The 26,329-nt window shown below is 36.0% G+C and overlaps 4 protein-coding genes and 1 non-coding gene across 7 annotated transcripts in view; 2 read left to right on the top strand and 3 right to left on the bottom strand.

Moving 5' to 3' along the window:
- LOC123670627 (leucine-rich repeat-containing protein 71-like) overlaps window positions 1-3,378 on the bottom strand; it is a 32,421-nt gene extending 29,043 nt beyond the window's left edge. The window contains exons 1-4 of the mRNA XM_045604143.1: window positions 3,144-3,378; window positions 2,921-3,090; window positions 2,221-2,683; window positions 430-583 (exon numbers count right to left, since the gene is read on the bottom strand). Coding sequence (XP_045460099.1) covers window positions 430-583; window positions 2,221-2,683; window positions 2,921-3,090; window positions 3,144-3,329 — 973 coding nt within the window. The 5' untranslated portion in view covers window positions 3,330-3,378. The remainder of the gene's footprint in view (window positions 1-429; window positions 584-2,220; window positions 2,684-2,920; window positions 3,091-3,143) is intronic.
- Window positions 3,379-3,719: 341 nt separating this feature from the next.
- LOC123679741 (dnaJ homolog subfamily C member 21) lies at window positions 3,720-5,566 on the top strand. The gene has a single exon (XM_045617190.1). It carries the CDS (start codon window positions 3,867-3,869, stop codon window positions 5,523-5,525), a length of 1,659 nt encoding a protein of 552 aa, XP_045473146.1. The 5' UTR covers window positions 3,720-3,866; the 3' UTR covers window positions 5,526-5,566.
- A 442-nt stretch (window positions 5,567-6,008) lies between these two features.
- On the top strand, window positions 6,009-9,724 carry LOC123679746 (putative tRNA (cytidine(32)/guanosine(34)-2'-O)-methyltransferase). The gene is made up of 6 exons (XM_045617205.1): window positions 6,009-6,282; window positions 6,339-6,674; window positions 6,750-6,959; window positions 7,019-7,203; window positions 7,768-8,287; window positions 8,524-9,724. Exons 1-6 carry the CDS (start codon window positions 6,162-6,164, stop codon window positions 8,727-8,729), a joined length of 1,578 nt encoding a protein of 525 aa, XP_045473161.1. The 5' UTR covers window positions 6,009-6,161; the 3' UTR covers window positions 8,730-9,724.
- A 2,141-nt stretch (window positions 9,725-11,865) lies between these two features.
- LOC123688854 (inactive dipeptidyl peptidase 10) overlaps window positions 11,866-26,329 on the bottom strand; it is a 114,938-nt gene continuing 100,474 nt past the window's right edge. For all 3 annotated transcript variants that reach the window (XM_045627578.1, XM_045627577.1, XM_045627579.1), the window contains 4 exons: window positions 16,146-16,907; window positions 15,938-16,095; window positions 14,442-14,653; window positions 11,866-14,369 (listed from right to left, as the gene is read on the bottom strand). In XM_045627578.1, the coding sequence (XP_045483534.1) occupies window positions 14,232-14,369; window positions 14,442-14,653; window positions 15,938-16,095; window positions 16,146-16,907 (1,270 nt within the window). In that variant the 3' untranslated portion in view covers window positions 11,866-14,231. The remainder of the gene's footprint in view (window positions 14,370-14,441; window positions 14,654-15,937; window positions 16,096-16,145; window positions 16,908-26,329) is intronic.
- On the bottom strand, window positions 15,327-15,408 carry Trnas-aga. Its single transcript has one exon. It is a non-coding gene; the product is annotated as a tRNA-Ser (tRNA).

The raw sequence follows: 26,329 nt of genomic DNA on the forward strand, positions 1-26,329 counted from the left end.
ATCTGTGTGGTTGAGTTAGATTACTTTGCGAATTCCGGGTAAAAAGTTTTGATAGACGAAAGTAAGGTTCATTAAGTGGACGGGAAATATTCCTTAAATATTCCCCCGTAATTTCATAGATTGATGTCACTACACCCTTACGAGGGTTATATTAAGAGAGAGAGAATTTCATAGATTCTCAATTCTTCAATTTTGGTCAACGAGTTGCGAAGATGGAGTAATCTAATTTGCTTGACAGAAATGGAAACTAGGGGTGGCATATCTGAGAGGAGGGTAGGGTCAATATTCCCTAACTGAATGTTCGATATTGTTCCCGACAAAGATGTCCCATCTTTGTTTCGTACTCCGTCTTTATTGTTGAGTTAGGTTACTTTGCGAAATTTTCAAAATCATAAGTTATCTAGATGGAAATTTTGGTAAAGTACCTACGTTCACTGAGTGAAGCTACGGACTTGCTGGATTTCCTACTTTTCTTCGTCGATCTAGTTTTACTTCTCATCCTAGTTGCTGAAAAGGTCGACGACCTCGACAACGAGATTTTGTCGTCTTCTTCGTAAGTAGTATTAGATGAATACGCTGCGACCTGTAAAGTTTATCTAGATAAAATCAATGACTATTATTTGTAATGGTTGGTAGGGGAGAATGACTAAATATTCATTGAAATTAATAAATAATTCATAAACAATTTGAATTTGATTAACTGCAGAACAGTCGACACACTGTTGTAGTCGATTTTGAAAGTTGTCGACTGCTTTTCGGCATATCTCGAGCGGTATGGCCCGGATTTCTTTTGTTATTCGCTGTTTGAATTCTGGCAGGTTGTGTGGCGAAGTTTGAAGACCTTATCTTTAAGATGACCCCAAAGGAAGAAGTCGCAGATGCTCAAATCTGGTGAGCGAGATGGCCAACTCACATCCACTCTCAGTAAGACCAGTCGCCCTGGGAACCTCGATGCACTCCGGTCCAAATCATGGTGCTGACTAAATACTACTGACTTTAAGAAACACAAAGATTCCTTCCGCAACCACCTGCCTCCACCATATCCCGAGCAATGACTTGTCAATCGGCTCTGCCGCACCCTGTATTTACAGAGAGAGCTTGCAAATAAGTGAATGTCAAAATATTCTCTATCAGCATAAAGAATTTCCTGTTTTTATTTTCTTGGCGAAAATTGATTCATTATACCTATACATTCTTTGTTCTTGGTTGGCTCGAAATCGTAGAGGAAAACAAATCATATCAATTAATCAAGAATTAATTGAAACAAGAGACAGATTCTTTGTAGAGGGTGTTTTTTTTAGAGCTATAGAACTTTAAATTGCAATAAAACAACGATGGATCATTCGATTGTCATGAATTTTATTTATCTTTAATATGATATGATATAATATGATTTCTGGCATATGACCGCCACGGTTGGCTTGGATGTAGTCCAATCTGGACGTCCAATTTTCGATGACTTTTTTCAACATTTGTGTCCGTATATCGGCAATCACACGGCGAATGTTGTCTTTCAAATGGTCAAGGGTTTGTGGCTTATCCGCATAGACCAATGACTTTACATAGTCCCACAGAAAGTTGTCTAGCGGTGTTAAATCACAAGATCTTGGAGGCCAATTCACAGGTCCAAAACGTGAAATTAGGCGGTCACCGAACGTGTCCTTCAATAAATCGATTGTGGCACGAGCTGTGTGACACGTTGCGCCGTCTTATTAGAACCATAGCTCCTGGACATTATGGTTGTTCAATTCAGGAATGAAAAAGTTAGTAATCATGGCTCTATACCGATTACCATTGACTGTAACGTTCTGGCCATCATCGTTCTTGAAGAAGTACGGACCAATATAGCGCACCAAATAGTCAGTTTTTCTGAATGTAACGGTGTTTCGACATACACTTGAGGATTAGCTTCACTCCAAATGCGGCAGTTTTGTTTGTTGACGTAGCCATTCAACCAGAAGTGCGCTTCATCGCTAAACGATAAAATGGACGTAGTGCGCGATACATATTCCGCACAGAACCATTATATTCGAAATGAAATTGCACTATTTGCAAGCGTTGTTCAGGCGTGAGTCTATTCATGATGAATTGCCAAACCAAACTAAGAATAAATCACTTGACAGCTGTTCAATCGGTCGCTATCTTAAACAGTAATGCCAACTCAAAGTTATATATACCTCGAAAAAAAACACCCTTTACCTATACATTCTTTGTACCTACCTCTTGGTGTTTATGCATATAGTATTGATAATAAATCTTCCTTCTTATACTGATTTCATCCTGATTCAATGAAAACAAACGCAACGATCTCAAAATATGCTTGGCCCCTTCATCTGTGATGTTGTTAGCCGCAACGTTTAAAGAAATCAAGATTCTGTTAACTCTCAGCACGTCTGCCAAGACGCTGGCACCAGCATCTCCAATATTATTGTTAGATAAATTCAAATGGACTAACGGTATCTTGTAAGCATTCTTCAATGGCTCTATAAACTCTGCCAAATTTTCGTGGTTTATCGAACAAAATTTCAAGCTGAGATATTTCAGTTTAGTTTCTGTGATCAGGTATTTGAAATTCTTATTGTACTTGTTTCCGTTCATATTCAAATCAGTCACGTTAGGATTTGCCTTTAGGAATACAGTTAATAGCTTAGTATCGGCCTCTTCAAAGCAAGTGTCTTCAAATCTGCAATATAGGTACTATATGTATATAATAATAATTTTCATTGAACAACAAAATCGGACTGGCAGAATTCTAGATCAAGATTCAACCAGAAGAGAAAGTGCTGCCATCAGAGGTGAGTAGCGATAGATCTAGATGTCTGCCAGTCCAATATTTTTGTTTGCTGTTGGCTCATCTTCGGTTGCTCGCTATTGGAACGTAATTCTTTGTTATTAATAAGTTTTAAGTTCTTCAACTTACTTCAAACTGTTAATAGTTAAATACTTCTCGCTGAATGACAAAAAAGTGGATAAAGCTTCTCCGATCAAGGGATAATGCTTCCAAAGTATTGCTTTCATCACTTGCTTCTGTGCCGATTCCAAAACTACTATTATAACAGGGCAGTGTATTCTCTCGTCATCTTTGGGTAGCTTCAAAGGCATTTTTTCGTATAAAAAGACCGTGAAATTCTCGACTTTCTTACCCTTGTCTTACTTAACAATGCATCTTGGTATATCACTTTTATTTTTGGATCGTAATCATGGATAACTTCATTCAAACTTATTTTGAATCCTTGTAGATCATTACTGACCTGATTGGATTTAGCTAGTTTAAGCATACTAACTTTATCCTTCGAAGCTTTATTCTTAGTATTTGATGAGGAGGACATAATTGGAGAAGGATTGATAAAATTTCGTGAAATCAATTTTCAATCTTCAAAATTGTCATTACATCCATAGAAATCTAGTATAATATATTATATTTTTATGATTACTGTAATGTATCGATAAAAAGAAGTTTTATTTCTGTGTAATAGCACAACATTCTATGTTCATGTAAAATAACATAACCTGTAAAAATCATTTGTTAATCTCACTCCTCTTAAGTCTTCAAGAACGCAAGTTCCAAAACCATACCAAATTGTAAGTTGTACAAAGTTATATTATATATATTAAATAAAATTAAAAGTAACCCAGTGTTAATCATTGAAAGACATTATAATTACATCACTTCAATTTTCTCAGTGAGCGATCCACTTTTTGTTATTTTGTTCTATGTTAGTTGATATTTGCTGTCATCGAAATAGAAATTAACCTCAATACAGAAGATTCTCTGACAGATTCTATCAACCTCAAAATCAATCCTTTTTGAAATGAACCAAGCAGTTTACAGTAACATTATATGATAATTATTGACAACAACCAACATGCGGTGCCATTATGAAGTCCTGAATGTGTCAAAGGAAGCTGAGGATTCGGAAATAAAATCATCATACAGAAAATTAGCACTCAAATGGCATCCTGACAAGAATTTAGATGATTCAGACAATGCTAAAGAACAATTTCAACTTATACAACAAGCATATGAAGTATTAAGTGATAAACAAGAGAGAGCATGGTATGATAGACATCGTGAACAAATTCTACTTGGTGCACAATCAGACTTCGAAGATAAAAACCTCAATGTGTTTCAATACTTTACAACGTCTTGTTTTAGAGGATATGGCGATGATGAAAATGGATTTTACACAGTTTATAGAAACGTTTTCGAACAAATTGCTATGGAAGATTTGGATTATTTTGAAAATAAAGAAGATTTTGTAGATATTCCATCATTTGGTACATCAGAAAGTGATTTCGATACAGTTGTAAATCTATTCTACTCACATTGGCTATCATATTCCACCAAAAAGAGTTATGTTTGGTTGGATCCATATAAAATAGCAGAAATAAAAGACAGAAGATATGTTAAAGCCGTAGAAAAAGAAAATAAAAAAGTAAGGTCAAAAGCTAAAAAGGAACGTAATGAAGAAATCAGAAATTTAGTTGCATTTGTACGGAAAAGGGATAAAAGAGTTCAAGCACAAATTAAACTCAATCTGGAAAAGAATGAGGCAAACCGAAAAAAACATGATGAACTACGAAGACAAAAATTAGAAGAAAATAGGAAAATGAATGAATCACAGGTACAGCCTGAGTGGAGTAAGTTTGAAAATATGACTTCAGAGTTGCAAGAAATAGAGAAGAATCTAGATAATGAATTTGGCAATTCTGATTGTAGTGATGATGAAATATACAATAAACATTATTGTCCTGCGTGTGATAAATTCTTCAAAACAAAAAAAACATTTCAGAATCATGAGAGTAGTATGAAACATAAATTGAATGTTGCAGCTTTGAGAGCTGAGATGTTAGGGTCTGATGAGGAGGAAGATGATGATTTAGAAGTAGATGTTAAAAATTCTGAAGACAATTTGGATGACATGGATAGTGAACTTTCTAGTGGTAAAAGACAGACCAACCAAGGCGAAGAAGAGTCTGATGCTTATGAAAAAGATGTTGATGCTGTTATTCCTAAGAAAAAAAAGACACAAAAAACTAAATTTTCAGCTTCTCACCATTATATGTCCCCTGACACTGATTCTGAAGAATTACCACTTAATAATGGTCATAAAAAACCTAATAAGGCTAAAAAAAATAAAAATGTTCTGAAAGTAGAAAGCACAGATGATGAGTTGAAAATGTCTACACTACCTGCAAGCTCTAGTTCTGATGATGATTTCAGTTCATCCAAGAAGGGAAAGAAAAAAAAGAAAAAGAATAAGCCTAAGAAAATACAACCAGTAGTTAACACAAAAGAAGAACCATCAAGTGAAACTCTATTATTCACAGAAAATACTTCAAATTCCAACACATCTAAGGATGACCTTCCTAATTTCATCTGTTCAACTTGCTCGAAGAATTACCCTTCAAAAAACAAACTATTTATGCATCTGAAAGCAGAAGGTCATGGTGCTCCTCTGCCCCTAAATACAAGTGGAGCGACAAGCAAGGGAAGGGCCAAAGGCAAAGCATCTAGGAAATAATGTTAACTATTAATTTATTGAAAATAAAATCTGAAATTGTACTCTATAATTTTTTCCCCTAGTTGACCTTTATTATAAATTCAATTATTGTAACATAATTTGTGCTTTTCAAGATGCATATATTTCTGATTCTGTTAAATATTGTGTTCAACTCACAGATTACGGATAATAATAATAATAATGGTATCTGTAAACTGTGGTTCAACTGCATGAAAATGCAAAAATTACCGGAAGGAATTTCCCAGTTGGAGAATTGATATACCCTCAACTTTTAACATTTAGAAGCGAAGGTAGAATACAGAGTTGAAAACGATACAAAATCAATTTTTGACCCTTCTTTCGATTGCATATTATAGCAGACCTCATTTCATTCAATTAATCAAAATCCCAAGCAGATTTTTTTATAGTGTTTTGAAAAATATGACCATATTTATTCTTCAAAAATTGGTCATAGAAACTGACTGACAATCAACCTAACCTAATACATTTATAGATTCCACTGGTTCCAGTTTATTTTTTTACATGGAGGTGTTCACTTGTGGTTTAATAGTGATAAACTGATTTTGTGAATCCGATTATGTCTGGTTGAGTTCCTGATAATTATAAATACTTGTTAAATACTCCTTGCAATTCGAAATGGGAAAAGGTTCGAAAGATAAGCGTGATATATATTACAGAAAGGCCAAAGAGCATGGCTGGAGAGCTAGAAGTGCATTCAAACTTCTGCAAATTGATGAGAAATATGACATACTCGAAGGTGTTATTGTGAGTTAATTCCTGAGTTGACACTACCTTAAACTCGAATTTCCGCAGGTGTTAAAAAGGCAGTGGATTTATGTGCTGCACCAGGTAGCTGGAGTCAAGTTCTTTCTCGTAGACTTTATTTGAATGAGAAGATATCTTTGTCTCCTAGATATGATTTAGATGATAGCAACGATATTCCTGAAGAGGACGAAGAAAGGGTAGATGCAAAAATTGAACCTAATGAAGATGTTAAAATTGTAGCAGTTGATCTCCAACCAATGGCCCCTTTGCCTGGTGTGATTCAGCTACAAGGGGACATAACTAAATTATCCACTGCTCAAGAAATTATCAAACATTTCGAAGGCCAATTTGCAGATCTTGTTGTATGTGATGGAGCTCCAGATGGCAAGTATTATTCAATTAAATCAGCTTTTCTTGCATCATTGACAAAGTTTATTATTCATTTGATTGTTTTTATAGTGACAGGACTGCATTGTATAGATATTTACATCCAAAGTCAACTTATCCTGGCAGCTCTTCATATTGCTTGCAATGTTTTGAACAAGGGAGGAACATTCGTTGCGAAGATATTCAGAGGAAAGGATAATGACCTGCTTCATAATCAGTTTCTTACTATTTTCAAAGAAGTCAATATATTCAAACCAAGTAGTTCTAGAAATTCAAGCATAGGTAATATAGTTTCTTTTAATTGAAATATTGTTTTGTAATGTTTTGTTGATACTTTCCAGAGGCATTCCTTGTTGCTAAAAACTATAACCCACCAGATGGTTTTGACCCTAAACTGATGACACCATTCTTAAATGCAGGAGAAAGGAATTTTGACCAACTTACAGGTGTTAACAGGGTTATAATACCTTTTATGGTGTGTGGGGACATGAGTGCTTATGATTCAGATGTTACATATCCTCTTCAGGTGAGAGTCAACATATTCCTTAAAACCTCAATAGAACGAATAAAAGAAAAATTTGAGCACTGGAATAAAGTCAGAAGATTTTGTACTTCAGTTCAAATTCATATTCATATAATTTTTTCACAAAATTTTGCTTCAATATTGTTGAATCAGTCTTCTGAACACAAGTTTTGAGTCAAAACTGTCCACGGATGGAGAGAATCAAATTTGAGGACAAGTTCATCATCAGCTAATCGACCCTTATTGTTGGGGACGGTTCTTGGCTCAAAATTCGAAATTTACAGATATTGTGACATGATGTTACATCATGGTTCCTATTTTTGACAAATGATCTTTTAAACTATATACTTGCCTACTTTCAGTGTTTGTCATACTGAAAGTACATGTATATGCTTTGAAAGATCACTTGTTCACAATAGGAGCCCAGATTAGATAAAATATTGAAGCCTGAATATGTAATAACTGTAGTTACTTGAGGTAATATTAATTAATGGGAATTGACACATTTTAATTTTTATGCACTTATGTGGCAAGTGATTCCTAGAAAAATGAATCTATTTTTTCCAGTTGGAAGGAGACAAACAACCTTATACTTATCATGAGCCTGTGCAAAAACCAATCGATCCTCCATATAAAGATTTAAAAAATATGCCACAGCCAAAACCAGTTGCTGAGGGTAGCCCCGAAATGGAGGTCCTTTCCAAACCTAGTACTTCCGCAAAGTCTGACACTGATATGGATCTTGAATCGAATTCAAGTAAAAGTGGTACACCTATTGAGATCAGCGGCATCATTGCAGACGCAAATGCAACTTCTGAGGACTTGCTAGGTTTACTTATTCACAGTTTAAAACACGATGATCCCGCTGTTCAAGACAGTTTGGCTAATCTTTTGAATAGTTTGGGCATAAGCAACTTTGAGAAAGTTGTCAAGGAGAAAGGAACTACCATTTCTACGCAAACCATTGGGATAGTCCAGGGTTCTTCTAAGGAGGTTCAGGTGCCAGAGATTGCTGGACCCTCAGACCAGCAGATTATCAGAACGGTACTGGTTGAATCTGCTCAGAGGCACAACTCACCGGTAGAAAGTAAGTGGATTAATTTTGTTCAAGGTGTTTTAACAGAAAGCTTATATGTAAAAAAACGATTAAAAAAAGAGCTGTTTGTCAAAAATATTAAATCAATAGTGTTTTAATTGTGCCAAGTTTTGCTGGGAATTTTTCACCATTATTGCAGTGAATTTTAACAATTCAGTATTAATTGCGTAGTTTTTTCTCATCAAACGTTAAAACATGCTGACGCTAACCAAATGTATACTTCTTAGGCCAATGTGAAATCACCAGTGGAGAAAATTCAGCTTTAGACTCGCAGCTTCTGAATCAAGATAACTTGGAAGAATGCGACAATTTCATTATCAATTGGGTGAAGTATGACAGAAGTACCTGCACTTGTGGTGTAGATATGATTGCAAATGAGGGTGCTGCTGATTGTGATTCGGATTGTGATGATGAAACTCATAATATAATTTAATCTCCTGATATGTTTTACACATTTTGAGTCAGCTATTTTAAAATTTTACGGGAAATGATTTGCTTATATTATTAGAATATGTTATTGCAACGGTTTATCTTTCTGGAATTTCAAGAGCTGCACTTGGTGAGTTAATAATGCGAAAAATAAGATTAAGAACTCGCGTAATATTAATTTTATTAGATTCCTATGGAATTTTAATTTTATAGTCAACTTCCATTGAAGTATTTTTAAAGCAGGCTTTTCAAAGGCAGTATCTTTCTGATAATATGTGCAAATTTACATTTTATACATATGTGGTATATTGGCTTATGTGTAATATTTTGTAAATTTTTTCGTGTCATAATTCGTGTATATCGATATGTTTCAACTGATTTATATGATATATTTTATATGCCTACGTTTTTGATCTTTTCAAATTGCAATTTTGATGTGTGAAATTCATAAAAGGATTCAGAATGAAACAGCAAAACTTGCTGCTACAAAAACTGACAGGAATACAATGTTTCTTGACCTTTCTGCTAGAGAGTAAAATAATCAATTAGATCTGCAATAAATATATTTCAAGTTAAAAACAATTAAAATTGTTGGTAGTCTTCAGTATTCGCTATGTTTAGTAAAATTCCAAATCCTTAGATCAATTAGATTGTTAATACGCAGAATTTAACCTGTCATGAAGTGATGTAGCTTTATCAATTAAAACCTAAACAACGCAAAGAACATTCGATATTTTTAAAATAAATTGTTCCGCTTTGCAATGCAGTTGTTCTGAAGAAATTTTAGTATCCTATTGGAACGTTGAAGTTTACAATTGTTGAAATGGAAAAATGATTCCTGCAATATGGCTTTCCAAAGTTGTTGAAAAAATGGGAACTGTCCAATGCTATTTTTGCTAGTTTTAGAGCTAAAATAATCTTCGAAAAAAAACACCACTAGAAGCTGTGGCACCACCCTACCATTAGGGACAAATTGTTCAAATAAATCTTGTTGAAGCACTTGAATGTTTTATTTCCTTATTCATTCATTTTTGAACCTCGTAAATCTGATATTTTCTTCAGTTAGATCCACCTAAATATGATAATAATTTTAAAGGAAAATCGGAATGACATTGAAGTATAAAATATACATTGACGTGAATTGAGGAACCTTTTTGTGCTAGTTCAAATTATGAAAATTTTACACGAAAAAATATCGGAGAACGGTATTACAAGCAATGATCTAATGCGGAAATAGCGGATAAAGAGAGAGGATCGACCTAGTGACCAATCAACCACCAATGGTTTGATTGGTTGAACCCTATTGGATAACATGATTTGACTTCTCTTATCATTGGTAGAAATTCAAAAATCTTAATCTCCTCCCTCTTGGTCACGTGACATGAGGATCAATCTTCCTCTTTCTAATGTTGGAGTCAATGCTCTGCAGTGCACGACTGCTCAAGGGCGCATCTACGTATTAAATAATTGATTACGAGATAGTTTTAACACATTGTCACAAAATTGAAAATATTTTCTACTATTTATAGATTTAGTGATGTGAATTTGATGAAACATGAAGCGCTTCAAACAATCGTTCATTAATAATCTTTATGAGGAATAATGTGACTCATATTATAGGTACATGTTTTTTTCGAGGGTAGGCAAATAAAAAACCATTAAATTTTTTGTTGAAATGTCATTTATTGGAATTCATTTTGGAATCGAGTAATTATATATGAATTGCAATGAGTTTTTTAACAAGCTTGGAATTTACAATGTTATTTACAATATATTCTTCGATAAACTTTTCTATCGCTAATATCTTGAAAATACAACAATTTTCTCTATATCCTCCGAACATTTCGATGCATTCTATATTTACATCAAACTTTTATATGTATCTGAAATGATTTTAACTATGATTTTTCATTTTATACAAATGAAATTTTTTAAGAAATTATGAAGATTAAAATTGTTTGGAAGTATTTGGATTTTCATATACATTTTTCTGCAAATACTGTATACTGCAGAAGCATATTTTTTCCATAATGAAATTTAAAATTTTCCGTTGTAATGTATTTTTAAAATTTTGTATTGTCATTATAGATTAAAAAGTTAAACATGATTTAGATTAGATACAGGTTCAGTTATTTTATCAGCAAAAAATATTTCACTAATAATTTTTGATATAAAGGTATTATATACTGAATCAATGTAAAAGATCTTTTGGTACTAGTAGATATATTACAATTTGTTCAAGGAATTTGGTCAATAGATAATAACAACTACCTACAATTTGTTAAGCATAATGAACATATAAAAAATGCATGGAATGTATAATAATTTTTTAAAACACTCTATATTTACAATTTCCTCTTTGAAGAAATTTGATACAAAAATTTTAAAATTCTAGAATAGCTAATAAATCTAGTTTCTAATGATTTCTCAGCGAAAATAAATATAAGTATGTATTGCGAATAATAAGTTATATTTATATGGAGATATGTCTGACTTATTTTTTATTTACAAACTGTTGAAATGGTTCCTATAAATGAATGTCCCCTTTTGTTTCTGAAATAAATACTATTTCTGTGACGATTCGGCCTGCATTCGACTTTTGGTGATTTGTTTAATTGAGAACTACAACTTTATTCCGTTACAAACATTCTAATTATTGCTATTCTGAATACTCACTTCTATTAAACTATTATCTATAGGTAAAAGTATACTAATTGGTGAAATATGAAGGAATCTCGGTTTCAGAAAAGTTATTGAAATTTATCACTATAGTAGGTACCTAAGCATTCAAGTAAGAGTTAATCGTTTCAGATATTGCTCTGATAGAGATCAATCATCTCAAGTGAATAGGATTGAATCGGATATATAATGTATCGATATCCAATTCAGGAAATTCTTTCACACAACTTGCTTCCCTTATTGAAAATTTTATTTGTGAAATCACAGGCTGGAGTCGACTTTGTTCGCAAGAGAAAAATTCTTCAGTGCATTGATTTATATTCAATTTTTAATGTTTTATTATGATTATCAACACAGATGAGGTGTACAAAGAGAAAACCGACGGTGTTTGTTTTTCAGTTTGGGACTTTTATTCTTAATATATCGGATATAGATGTATGGAGGTTTTTGTTCTAGAATACTTAACAACTCCGTTCATTTTTCAAGAATCTATTTTTATTGTAATAATTTTTTTATGACAAATCATGTAGCAAATGATCTATTATATTAGCCGAAGAGGATGACCTGGACTCATTGAGAAGCGGTTTTACTAGATGAGTTTTATTGGACAGATGAGATAGAAAGTCTTCAAATAAAGCCATAAAACCGACATCTGCAACTTCTTGTTTAGGACACTCGTATTAGACCACTACCGTCAAGTCATGGTTTTTTATTTGTACACCTCTTTTTTAATTTCGATAAATACTAGCTGGTGTTTTATTCTTTAGGACCCATAAAAGATTTTGTTTGCCATTTATTTAATGCATTTCTGTATGAAAATTTCATCAACATATCAGCTATGGTAGGTATGAATTTAATTAGAATTGAAATGAGTACTGAAGATTCAACATTTTGAAAAATATACTTCCAATAACTGCTATATTTTTGAGGTGTGCAACTTAGTTCCCGCTGTTGGTCAATAGATGGCTCTACCAGTACCTAAGTGCTACAGTGACTGTATATACCACAATGACAATTCCGGCCATCCGCCATTAAAGAGAAAGAGATTCACATTTTGGGGGGGGGGGTGGTGTCTTTTTGAACCCCCTAAACCAGTCGCAATCACTAACAAGTCAAACAGGAATGCTTCAAAGCATGTGAATGTAAATAGTGAAAATCAGAGATCTCTGGTGAAAGTTCGACCTTTAATGGCGGATAGGGCTCCAACCAATCAAAACGCAGTGTCGTCACTGTACTAAGTGCTGTCCATTTTGACATTTCCAGAACATCATCAACCATAAGGTAAACAAACTGTTTTAACACATTAGTGATATTTTTCTGGCGTCATGTACTTTTGGTTGTGTGAACTGTGAATGTCTGGTTTTGTGACAAGTAATCATCAAATGGAATAATTCAAAAACAGGAAACCTGGCTTCCTTATGAATTGAAGCCAAGAGACTTTGAACGTCGTTTTTTCGCCTGAGAAGAAAAAAAAGGAAGGGTTTACATCGCATCATGACAGGGGATGAAAAATGGATCTATGACGGCAACCCAAAGAAAATAAAGTCATGGGGACTGCCCGGTCATGCTTCTACGTTGTCGCCTCGACCAAGAATTCACGATTCGAAGGTTCTGCTATGTAATTGGTGGGATCAGGTCGGTGTATTGTTAGCTGAAGAAACCGAGTGAAAGCATTACTGGGGAACGGTATCGACTTAAATTGATGCGATTGAGCAGAAGCACTGTCCGGAAAACGCCCATAATACAAGCATAGACACGATAAAGTTGCTAAACCCGTTAAAACCTATCTAGAATCTAAAACCGCTCAAATGGGACGTTCTACGTACCTATGCCGTTGTATTCCTCTGATATTGCACCGCCAGATTATTACTTGTTCCGGTCAATGATGAGCAGTCCCACTCTTATGAAGAAATCAAAAAATGGCTTGATTCGTGGATATAGCCCCAAAAGATCAACACAGTATTCGAGCTCTACCACAAAGATGAGAAAAAATTGTAGCTAAATTGAACAATACGAATAATTCATTTGTAACCATTTCTTCACAACAAAGATAGATTTTCATCAAAAAATAGCGGGAATTTAGTTGCGCACCTTATATAAAAATGTTACGGTAACGACGAGATTAAATTCTATTAGTTAGGTTAGAATAATGCTAATGTCAAGTGTCAACTTGACATTGATATGTCAGAGTATTTAAATTTTTACTATTTTCAAAAAAAATCAATTTTAATCATTAGAAGAGGTAGCAAAATCTATTAGAGGTCCAGTTTAAAACTAAATTTCAAATATCTGCGAAGAGCTGACATCTGCAGTTCTTTCATTCATCCAAACAATAGTAACATGGGTATTCGTTTCCGTAATACCGCATTATCACAATATTTTCTTTATAAAGGTGACGAAACATCAAATTTTTTCGTGTTCCTGAGAGCTTCTAAGCCATATGGACCACACACAGGTGGCCGTCGATTGTTGTCACGAGTATATATTTTTCGTATGAAAACATCAAACATCAAAAAATTTGGCACTTTCATCACACGATGCGTCCACACCGAATTGGACGCAACAATAATTTTTGTCAAGGCAGAAAACTAAGCCGGGCCATAGGCAAGGTTGGCAGAATAGTTAGATCACCACATTCTCCTCAAGTCATTCATTCGAAGTACATAACTGAGTTCTGATGGTGGGTGAATATTCTATAATTGTAGCGGTGGAATAAGAAGAAATTCTCTATGCGCTCCGTTCTCGTTCTTCTTCTTCTTCTTCTTAATGTCATTTCAAAATACGAAAATCAATGTTAACCTCCAGAAATAAAATCGTCGATTGTATACTACTCGGGGTCATTTCGCAGCCCCGCTTTGAACTCAGGGGGCACTTGCTTCTGGAAGCAGTCTTCTAGAAACTGGGCCATACTTCTGTATAGGTGTTTCTTTACTCCTCCGAGTCCATGGTTTTCATCCGCGTATATCTTTAGAAATAAAAAAACATTTAATTTAGCATGAAATTTATTAAAAATTTAAGGCAACATCTGAAAACTCACCTGCTGTCTAAAAATGACGCCAGCGTCACTTAAAGCTCTGACCATAGCCATACTTTGCTGTAGGTGCACATTGTCATCTGCTGTCCCGTGTACCAAATAGAACATTTTGTCCTTGAAGAACTGAGCTTTTTTGGACACGTCGGCTTCATCGTAACCCTTATAATTTTCTGTTACGTTGGGGAGCCCCATGTATCTTTCTGTGTATGCGGAATCTGGGACAAATGAAAAAAAATTAGTAAGAATTACTTCAAAGCCAAAATCAAATCAAATTGGATTTCGATCAAAATAAAATTGCATTCGTGAGAAATTACAAATTACTTTAATGGAATAATTGTTCAATGTTTAAAAAGCCAGAAATGAATATAGAAACCTCTGTATTAATTTTAGCCAAGTCAAAGTCAAAATTGGAAATATGCGAAGCAAGTATTTTGTTCATTAGACTCTCTATATAATTTTTATTCCTTGAAGCATCTAACGCAATCATGAAAAAACAGGGTTTTCATTTGAAAAAAAAACAACATTCTTCTAATTCGAAATGTGAAGACGTTTCAAGTCTTGGATATTGCGAATAAGTCCAATGGACAAAATACTGACTACGCATATTTCTTTTTCATTGATATTTGAAAAACTCTTTGAAATCATCAGAGTTGAAAACAGAAAGTCTTTCGCAGTTTAAAACTTCATCATATCAGACAAGAAAGAAATTATATTCATTCCCTGTATAACCGGAAGTACCCATTAGTTTCATATAATAAGTCCAAGTTCATCATAATCTTTTAATACGCACTCGAACTTGGGACACCCTGTATGTAATGAAATTCAACATGGAAGAGTATGTCAAAAAAACGAAATAATAGAGAAATTCGAATAAAAAAAGTTTTCCATCGCAGTCGGTAGGATTCGAACCTACGCTCCCAGAGGGAATCTGATTTCTAGTCAGACGCCTTAACCGCTCGGCCACGACTGCTATATGCTGATAAGCCGATCCCAACAAACATGAAATGCCAATTATTTGAATTATACAGGTGGTCCAGATTTTAGTTCAATAACTTCGGCGTTGGAAAGAACAACTTTTTTCATGAAAAAAATTCATATAAACACATATCCTACCAAGCTTCTTGTTTGAAATACAGAGTGTTGAAGTTTGAAAAAAAACAGTTTCTTATTTATAACTCTAGTATTATAACATTAATTGTTTTAATTTTTTGGTATTGAAGTTTAGATAATGTGATGCTTCGATTCAGGTGTCTCCTGCCAAAAGGATCCAGTGGCGTAGATAAAGAGGTTGCGATGATCCTTTTCTCATTATAAATCTACACCCGTCTTTTTTCGAGAAAATTATTTTAATCGATAATAAAGCGTTGGTTTGTAGGAGCCTTTATATTTGAAACGATTTCTGCACGATGTACGTTGTAACAATTTAACCATTTAAAGAATTTCTATAATCTCCTGAGGCAAAAACAGGTAAATATAATTTTAGTACAAACCGAGCTTACCATACAATTTCCAGTTGATAACAGGCGCCACTGCAACAGCACATTGAAACACAGCTTTGGGGTTAGCCAATGCCAAAGCTGCCACAAACCCTCCGTAACTCCACCCCCAAACAGCAACCTTTTTCTTATCGATGAAGTGCAATGTGTCCCTTAAGTACCTGAAAAAACACATTCAACCCAAAAACACTTCGATCAATCACCCACTTACTCAGTGACTTCAAGTTGATCAGCCACCTCAATCGACCCCAGCTTATAGTAGACCTTGTGCAGAAGCTGTTGACCTTGACCCCCACTCCCCCTTCCATCTATTTGAGCAATTATAAAGTCCTTATTGCCTGTAAGGAAGGTGTTCCAGTCCATCCTCCAACGTTCCGTCACCAGCTGACTTCCTGGACCTCCATAGACCTGCACCACCAGAGGGTACCTAGTGATCTCGTCTTCCCTAAGACCTGGAGGCAGATGGAGTCTCACGTGGGCTTGATACCCACCGGAAATTATCACCGGGAATGTCTTAATCTGCGGCATCGCCATCGTCTGCAGCTTCTCCTTGAGCACGGTGTTGTTCTGGAGACACGTGAGGTATTCCGGTTTTGGCATCTTCGTTTTGTACAGCGAGGATGTTGGTACGCTTGGTCCTAGACAGTCCAGCACGAAGTAGTTGGAGTGGGGGCTGAAGATGACGTTGTGGTAGAGACATGGAGTTTCAGATTCTGGGGCTTTTTGTTTCTTCGGACGTCTTCTTCGGGGAGTTGGTGTGGTTATGGTGGCTGTGTCGTCGTCATCGTCGAGTTGCTTGATCTTGGTGAGGTACAGGTCGTCCATGAAGTACGGGGGTTCTGTAGGTACAGGATCTGGTATGCAGGTGAGGCAGACTGGAGGAGGTAGGACTGCGCCTGTGCGTGGTGGTACTGATGTCACTCTGTAGAGGTGTTGTTGGCCTGGTTTGTTCTTGGGGACTCCCAGGAAGTATCTGTTGAATTGAAATAGGGTTAACATTTTTTATTCTTAACTATTTTAATACTAGAAGAGAATCTTAAACAGTGTTAATGAGTTTGTGTCTAAGTACATTTCAATGGATGTTGCATTCATTGTAAAGAGGAAGGTATGCCATTACCGATGGAAAACGATATCAGCCAACGGGCTGCCACAGGTATGGTTGCAGCACCATATCCTTTTCATGAAATTTTCCAAGACCATTTCGCCCATTTGCGGCTGTATGTCCTCGATTACTCAACGAATTTAATCTTTAAAGTCTTCAGTCGATTGTGGCGCATTGACAATATAGACTTTGAATAGACCAGCCTATACATATGTAATAATATATTTTCAACCATACTATACATATATATGGTAATGAATATCACCATGCAGAGCGCATGTGCCCGCACAATGTATGTACACATAGAATCATTTTCAGTTCAATTTGTAATATACACTCAGCGAATAAACTACTAAAACTTCATATCAATCTTTTAATTATATTTAAAATAATCAAGAAAATTTCTTTATGTGCACCACACAATTCTAATAGTGGTTTGCACAGACTTTATCTTTCCTGTGTCAAAAGGTGTCAAATACCATGATCTTGGTGACCAATTGTGATCACAAATATTGCAAACAATGCACATCATTTCCAAAATAACTGGCTCAAAAACAATATATTCTTCAATTCTCTTCTCAGCGAATTCAAAGAAGAATCCCCACATGCAATTAGCATTTTATAAGCATTCACCTTTCTTCAATTATATTTCATAAGTGCATTATATAGAATCAATGACTTGAAAACATCTTTTGTTCGTTATTTCGAATATATCAGTGAAATTTCTGAAGAATTCATTTTTTCCTTCGTCAGATTCTAAGGTTTTGTTACAGGTAGTAAAAATCACAAATTTTGTTCTGATTCGAGTTGTAGATATTATTTCTGGCCTAATAGGACATTCTCACAAATCATAACGCTACCTGATTATGTAGCATAGGTACCTACATGTTTGTCTGGGACGTCCATGGATGAACGAGGTTATATTGGTTATGTAATCTCCTCAAACATTGCTTAAAGTGAAACGTTGTCACGTTGTCTAAACAAGGATATGAAGATTGATGGATGCTTTACTCTGATCAAACACTTGGATGATCTGTCAACTGTCGATAGGCATAATATTCATGTTCCTAACATAGTTCGAAACTATTCACATGAAAATATTTTATAGAAAATCGCACGTTTTTAGATGAATCGTTATTGAATCAAAACCAATATTAAATAACGATCCTATATGAGAATGCACATTTCTTGATTGCATCCTGCAATGTGCAAAAATTACTGACGATTATATTGCCTCAAAAAAGATTTTTAATGTTAAGGACTTGAATATAATAAATATAGCCACTCGAAATTTTGTATATCTGTTCAGTGTTGATTTGTTTGAAAACTGGGTGTTCGATCGAAATGAACATTTGCAATTGCATTCAGCATGATATTTTGAAGCCATGTGCAAAATTTCATGTTGATCGCTCAGTTAGATCCATAGAATTTTTCAACAATCAACAGTAAAAAAAAATTTCGGATGACCATATTTATGAAATACCTAGTCGGATTTTTCACATTAACGAAATCAATTACATTACATTTTGAACATAGGAAAAATTTGGACTGAACTGAAACCTGATTGACTATTGAAAAATACCCTTCTGTAGGTAGGTCTAGCTCTCCTGAGTAATATCAAGTTCAAAGAGTAGATATAACGGGTGTTTTTTTTTCGAGGTATATAACTTTAAGTTAGCATTTCTGTTCAAGATGACGACCGATTTAACAGCTGTCAAGTGATTTATTCTCAGTTTGGTTTGGCAATTTATCATGAATAGACTCACGCCTGAACAACGCTTGCAAATAGTGCAATTTTATTTCGAAAATAATGGTTCTGTGCAGAATACGTATCGCGCACTACGTCTATTTTATTTTGTGTAGCGACGAAGCGCACTTCTGGTTGAATGGCTACGTCAACAAACAAAACTGCCGCATTTGGAGTGAAGCTAATCCTCGAGTGTATGTCGAAACACCGTTACGTCCAGAAAAACTGACTGTTTGGTGCGCTTTATGGGCTGGTGGAATCATTGGTCCGTACTCCTTCAAAAACGATGATGGCCAAAACGAACAGTCAATGGTGATCGGTATAGAGCCAGGATTACTAACTTTTCATTCCTGAATTGAACAACCATGATGTCCAGGAGCTGTGGTTCCAACAAGACGGCGCAACATGTCACACAGCTCGTGCCACAATCGATTTATTGAAAGACACGTTTGGTGACCGCCTAATTTCACGTTTTGGACCTTTGAATTGGCCTCCAAGATCTTGTGATTTAACACCGCTAGACTACTTTCTGTGGGGCTATGTAAAGTCATTGGTCTATGCGGATAAGCCACAAACCCTCGACCATTTGGAAGACAACATTCGCCGTGTTATTGCCGATATACGGCCACAAATGTTGGAAAAAGTCATCGAAAATTGGACGTCCAGATTGGACTACATCCGAGTCAGCCGTGGCGGTCATATGCCAGAAGTCATATTTAAAATGTAATGCCACAAGATTATCTTGCGGATAAATAAAATTCATGTCAATCGAATAATCCATCGTTGTTGTATTGCAATTTAAAGTTCTATAGCTCTAAAAAAACACCCTTTACAACCGTGTGCAAGCTCACAACTTCACGTCAGTGTCTTTCTCGACTTCTAATCCCCACATCTTCTCAGAAAAGACTGGCAAAAGTGGCAAAGCAGATTCAGAGTGAAATAAAACTAAAAACTGATTTACCATCCAAAAGTATCTTCATGTAAGTACTTATAGTCTAGCTTTATTGAGTGACTTCAAGTTCAAAGAGTAGTGAACAATCGTGTGAAAGCTCACAACTTCACGTCAGTGCCTTTCTTTCCTTACATCTTCTCGGAAAAGACTGAAGAAGCAGATTCAAAGTGAACTGCTTTTCCCACACTGAGCCGTGTTGAAAACAGTTTGAATTATGAGCCACTTTTCCTCGGAGTTGTTCTAAGGTAAGGAACTCTTGACAAAAAATAATTGGCACGGTAATTTCTTCTCCACAATATATTAGATTTTCCCGACACAAAGACCACTCTAAAGTCTTCAGGGCTGGGAAATAAGAACTGTAGCCGACTTCATAAGCTTTTATTGAATACCAACCCGGCAAGATTATAGAACGGAAGGAGTGGGTCGAGTTTGAAAAGCGAAAAAAATGTGATTCCCCCGGGCACCCCAAAAAAACTCGATCTGTTTCATCCTGTCCCTAAAGAACCTCTCTTACAATGCCGAGTCTTCGCACATTTTCATCTTCTTATTCAATTTTCCTCGGTTAAATTCAAAACAAAAAACCTAAGAACGGCCAGAACAAAACGAGAGTTCAGTATCAGTGCGTCAAGAGATTCATTTGACGTGTATGGGGATTCTGATTCTGTGCATTTGTACGGGTGTTTTTTTTCGAGGTATATAACTTTAAGTTGGCATTACTGTTCGAGATGGCGACCGATTTAACAGCTGTTAAGTGATTTATTCTCAGTTTGGATTGGCAATTCATCATGAATAGACTCACGCCTGAACAACGCTTGCAAATAGTGCAATTTTATTTCGAAAATAATGGTTCTTTGCGGAATACGTATCGCGCACTTCGTCCATTTTATTTTGTTCAGCGATGAAGCGCACTTCCGGTGCGTCAACAAACAAAACTGCCGCATTTGGAGTGAAGCTAATCCTCAAGTATATGTCGAAACACCGTAACATCCAGAAAAACTGACTGTTTGGTGCGCTTTATGGGCTGGTGGAATCATTGGTCCGTATTTCTTCAAAAACGATGATGGCCAGAATGTTACAGTCAATAATGATCGGTATAGAGCCATGATAACTAACTTTTTCATTCCTGAATTGAACAACCATGATGTCCAGAAGCTGTGGTTCCAACAAGACGGCGCAACATGTCACACAGCTCGTGCCACAATCGATTTATTGGAACACACGTTTGGTGACCGCCCAATTTCACGTTTTGGACCTGTGAATTAGCCTCCAAGATTTTGTGATTTAACACCGCTAGACTACTTTCTGTGGGGCTATGTAAAGTCATTGGTCTATGCGGATAAGCCACAAACCCTTGACCATTTGGAAGACAATATTCGCCGTGTTATTGCCGATATACGGCCACAAATGTTGGAAGAAGTCATCGAAAATTGGACGTCCAGATTGGACTACATCCGAGCCAGCCGTGGCAGTCATATGCCAGAAATCATATTTGAAATGTAATGCCACAAGATTATCTTGCGGATAAATAAAATTCATGTCAATCGAATAATCCATCGTTGTTTTATTGCAATTCGCAAGTTCTATAGCTCTAAAAAACACCCTTTACCTACTTTAAGATAATTTGTTGATAAAAAAATAATGACTCGTAAATTACTTTAGCGCAGTATATAAAAATGTTTCCAACGATCGCTGAAAAGCCTTCAGGGATGAAAAATAAGAACAGTAGCCGACTTCATAAGCTTTTATCGAATACTAACCCGCTACGATTATAGAACGGAAAGAGGGGATGAGTTTAAAGAGCGAAAAAAATGTAATTCCCTCGGGCATCCCCCGAAAACCCGATCTGTCTCATCCTGTCCCGAAAGTTCCTCTCCTAAAATGCTCAGTCTTCGCACATTTTCATCCCCGCATTCAATTTTCCTTGGTAAATTCCGAAACAAAAAAACCCAAGGATGCCCAGCAAAAAACGCGCGTTGAACATCAACGTGGCTGGTGATTCATTTGGACGTTGACGGTTTCGTAGCGTCGTAACAAGGACAAATTGGAATGGAAGCGTGGTTTGATGAAGCGGAAATAATATACAGGTTGACAAATAGTCTTTTAAGAATTAAAATTGACGCTCATTTTCTATTTACGTCCTTTTCCATTATAGTTTGTAATGTAGATTAGTGGTTGGAGGACAGGGATTAATAATTCTTTATGAAATTCTGTTTTTTGACCTTTAATTTAGGTCTTCCTGAAGGCTAGGACCATCATGTAAAACAATCTTCTCGTTCCTAAATTACTCAGGGCAACAAAAACAATTTTTTTTTGGTGTCTGGAATTTTAGAGCTGATTTCAACTATATGAGGAATGCCTAATCTGTACATGCAATCCGTTCTTCTCTATCAGCTCTACTTTTTAAGAATCATCAATTATCTACCAATTTGGGTTTCATTTAGTATGTTCATTTATGAGAGTTCTAAAATTATTATATATCCATTAATGTAGGTACAATGGTTTTATTGTCAGTCTGCAATTGAGTAAATTCCTGGTGAATCTATAAATAGTGGAACCATTGCCTATCAGGTACCTGAACTGACCCTTTTAATTCTCTCACTCGGGAAAAAATCATACTTCCTCCGTTACATATAAAGTTGGGTTTAATGAAGCAATTTGTCAAGGCTCTTGATGAGAATGGGTCATGTTAGAGGTAAAAAGGCAGTTGAGCACTGAAAAACTCAAAGCACGGATATTTTACGGTCCACAAATAAGACAATTAATTAAGGATCCTGCCTTCATAAATTCCATGAATCAAGTTGAAGCTTGGACATCATTTGGTGCAGTTGTAGAACATTTTCTAGGCAAACATACAACTCAAAACTATATTGAAATGGTTAACAAGATGCTTAATAGTTTTAAATCCTTAGGGTGTAATATGAGTATTAAAATACGCTATTTACACAGCCACTTAGACAGTTCTCCAGAAAATTTAGGAGACATGAGTGAGGAACAAGGTGAAGGATTTCACCAAGATCACAAAGTTATGGAGTACTGCTACCAAGGAAGATGGGACAACTATCGCAGGCATCCATCGAGGTCAAACTTACACCCCAAGCAAGTTGCCACATTTCTGGCTCTTCTACTTAAATTATCTAGCATTATTTTAGAGTAATAAATCAATAACAAATGCCAATATGAATAGCTTCCACCAAGTACTTGTTTTGTTTATCAACAATATAACATTACGAGTAGGTGTGCACAATCTTAAACGTCTTTCAACACCAGTCCCACAATACTATGAATGACGTCATTGATGACGCAGGTCGCACTCAGTTTCATTTATGTTGTTTTGATACCGAATGAAGATGGCAATGTAAGCACTTACTGGTATACCAAACTAACTTCGTTCGGTGAATTGAATTATTGATCTCAACAAATTTTTTATTTAGAAAAAAAGTTCATAAATTATCAAGGTAGGCTCAAATTCGTGTAATGTTGCGTTCCATTACGCAAGTTAACATTTGCTGTCTATTGTATTAGCAAATAGTCACAGAATGTCATCCCCACCGCTAAGCCGAAATAGGTTAATTGCGCGTAATAATTTGAATCGATCCAGCAAGATGACTTTCTCAGATTAGTTAATAGGAAGATGAATTAGTTCCGTCCATGTATTATAACATACTCGTACGTAGCGATTTTGGGCCATAGTGCTGTTATATAGACATTACCAGTGATGTCCCGAGGGACCTATTCCTCAAATCATGTCTAATTACCAAACTGAAGATTTAATTACATAAACAGGCGTTCTAGTTGGTGTTTGAGTGGGCCCCCTGGTATCCCGAGAGGAGTCTCCCTGGGGGGTAAGGGTATTGTGTTCTAGGATACGTCATATTAAATATTGAATTAATCACTTCATAGCATCATAATTTTCCTACAACTGCTTTGGAAAGTAGCGTATTCTTCATAGCTTATTTAATTTCAAAACTATGTATTGCTCATACTGTGGAAAATATTACTCCACACAACTCGCTTGGTAGACCAATGAAATTGGGCTTTTGAGTTGTTTTGAATTAAATCAGGTACATTACTTGTATTATTCAAATTTATGCAGTTGTAGGAAAAAGTTTATTGTGCAACAAGTGGGGAAAGTCCAACTTATCTCGCGAGTGTGTAAGTTTGTGACATGAGCCTGAAAGGTAAGTGCCGCAAACACACGAGCGAGAAAAGGACATTTTCTACAACTGCTATGGAAATTAGCGCATTCTTCACAGCTTACTCAATTTTAAAACTATGTATTGCTCATACTGTGGGAAATATTATTCCCCACGGCACTTTGCCCACATTGGGCTTCTGAGTCGTTTCTATGGAAACGCAATAAATTAGCACATACTGTCAACGAAGGCCATTTTGATTTGAATCAAGTCCATTACGTGCATTATTGAAATTTGTGCAGTTATAGGAAAAGTATAGTGTGCAACATGTGGAGAAAGCTGGACATTCCCCACTTGTTGCACAATATACTATTCTCCACATGTTGCACACTATACTTTTCCTACAACTGCACAAATTTCAATAATTCAAGTAATGGACTTGATTCAAATAAAAACGGCCTTCGTTAACAATATGTACTAATTTATTGCGTTTCCATAGAAACGACTCAAAAGCCCAATTTCATTAGTCTACTAAGCGAGGTGTGAGCAAACTGCCGTGAGAAATAATATTTTTCACAGTATGAGCAATACATAGTTTTGAAATTGAGTAAGCTAAGAAGAATACGCTACTTTTCATAGCAGTTGTAGGAAAAGTATAGTGTGCAACATGTGGAGAAAGTCCTTTTATAACTCCTGTGTTTTCCACACTCGTGAGAAAAGTAGGACACTCCCACTTGTTGCACAATATACTATTTCCTGATCTGTTGGATATTTGATTGTTAGGGATCCTTCACTAAAATTTTATTGTGATTCTTATCTTATTAAATATTTGGCATTTATTTAGGAGTAACAAAGCAATGGTGTAAGTCAGATTGCTCCATCGACAACAAGGGTTAAAAGATTCAAATTTGGCGTTAATGAAGAAATGATTACCGAGATGACCCTATTTAAAGAAAGGATATTGAGCTTTACAGGAGCTTTTGGGAAGATCTATCACTCTTGAACGAGGCTATGTTGACGAATAAAGTCCAATTTTCAAGGTTAGATATGTTTTTACTGGTTACGCCCGGGATTCAGGTAATGACCTCTGAAGATACCGAAGTAGTAAGCAAAACAACAAGTGAATAACCAACTAGACCACAGAATTTTCCAATTTTGCAGAACAATCCATCCACCCAAAATCATTCATGACCGTTCCAGACTCCCAAACATTCCGACCTTGTTTCGGCCTCTCCGACTAATCTAGTACGATTCGTTGCCGTCCCAGAATCAAGATGAATAAATTTCGGAAACTGTGTTCGACAGCGTTTCCCGAATCGATTGTTTCCAATATAACTCCAGCTTGAATGCCGGTTGGTTTCTGAATATCCCATTCCGAATATCCATTATCTAGCTCAACAATTAAATGATAAGTTACCGCAAATGGTGAATTGCTCTTGATCGGCCCAACTGAATTTGTGGTAATCCCGCTGACCATTGTGATTATTGTTGGTATAAGATTGATTCGATAGTTTCGCGTGTACGGCCGTAAGGGTCGACACTCGACAGGGTTGGGCTTAACGAAAGTCTCAGTTTACTGAGGAAGATCGTTTAGGTCCCCTTTTGCACCCAATTTTGCTCTTGAGCATGTTTTTATGGCTCACCCAGAAAGATTTTTATCCTTAACGTATTACCTAAAAGTTTTGGAACAAATTTCTTTGTCTAATTTTAATAACATTCGGCTTTACGACAATTTTTTATTTTATATTGAATGTGAATAGTTTAGACAAGAAGTATGTTATACCGATGGTTCAAAATCAGAAAAAAGCACAGGTATTGGGCTATAACATGGGCATAAAACGAGAATCTCTAGATCTCTGTAAGTGAGCCCTCTATCCTACAAGCCGAGACACTAGCTGTCTACACTTACGTTCAAGAGTGTTTCAAGAGAAACCTCACAGGGGCGTGTATTTACATCACTATGGACAGCCAGGCCACGCTGATGTCCCTAGAATCATATAGCTAGGGGTTTCTACTGACATGACAGTGCCATAATACCATAGTGCAACTGGCCAGAGGCAATAAAGTAACTCTACTAAGGGTACCGGGGCATTGTGATATTGAAGGAAATGAAAAAGCCGATGAACTTGCAAAGGGGGTATAAAGGATTACACATATTGGTGCTGAGCCCTTCTGCGGGCTTGGAAAATACAAAAAACAATGGAATAGGGATTATAGGAAAACCATCTGGAGAAATACTCCGGGTCTTGCTCAGGCAAAGAAATTTGTGGTACTTTCACCGACCTATACCAGAAAACTCCTGAAGCAACCACGAGCTGAGCTGGGACTGCTGACAGGACACTGTCGGTGCAAATACCTTTTATACCGGATTGGTAAGTCAGCAGATGAGATCTGCGGATTCTGTGGAAAGGAGGTAAAAACAGCAGAACACATAGTGTGCAAATGCCTGGGGCTGACATGC

The sequence above is a fragment of the Harmonia axyridis genome, chromosome 1, assembly GCF_914767665.1.
Source record: "Harmonia axyridis chromosome 1, icHarAxyr1.1, whole genome shotgun sequence".
NCBI lineage: Eukaryota > Metazoa > Arthropoda > Insecta > Coleoptera > Coccinellidae > Harmonia > Harmonia axyridis.

Coding starts and splice junctions, on each gene's coding strand:
- LOC123679741 (XM_045617190.1), top strand. CDS start 3,867: ATGCGGTGCCATTATGAAGTCCTGAATGTGTCAAAGGAAGCTGAGGAT.
- LOC123679746 (XM_045617205.1), top strand. CDS start 6,162: ATGGGAAAAGGTTCGAAAGATAAGCGTGATATATATTACAGAAAGGCC. Junction 6,675..6,749: donor ATGTGATGGAGCTCCAGATG/GCAAGTATTATT, acceptor TTGTTTTTATAG/TGACAGGACTGCATTGTATA. Junction 6,960..7,018: donor TTCTAGAAATTCAAGCATAG/GTAATATAGTTT, acceptor GATACTTTCCAG/AGGCATTCCTTGTTGCTAAA.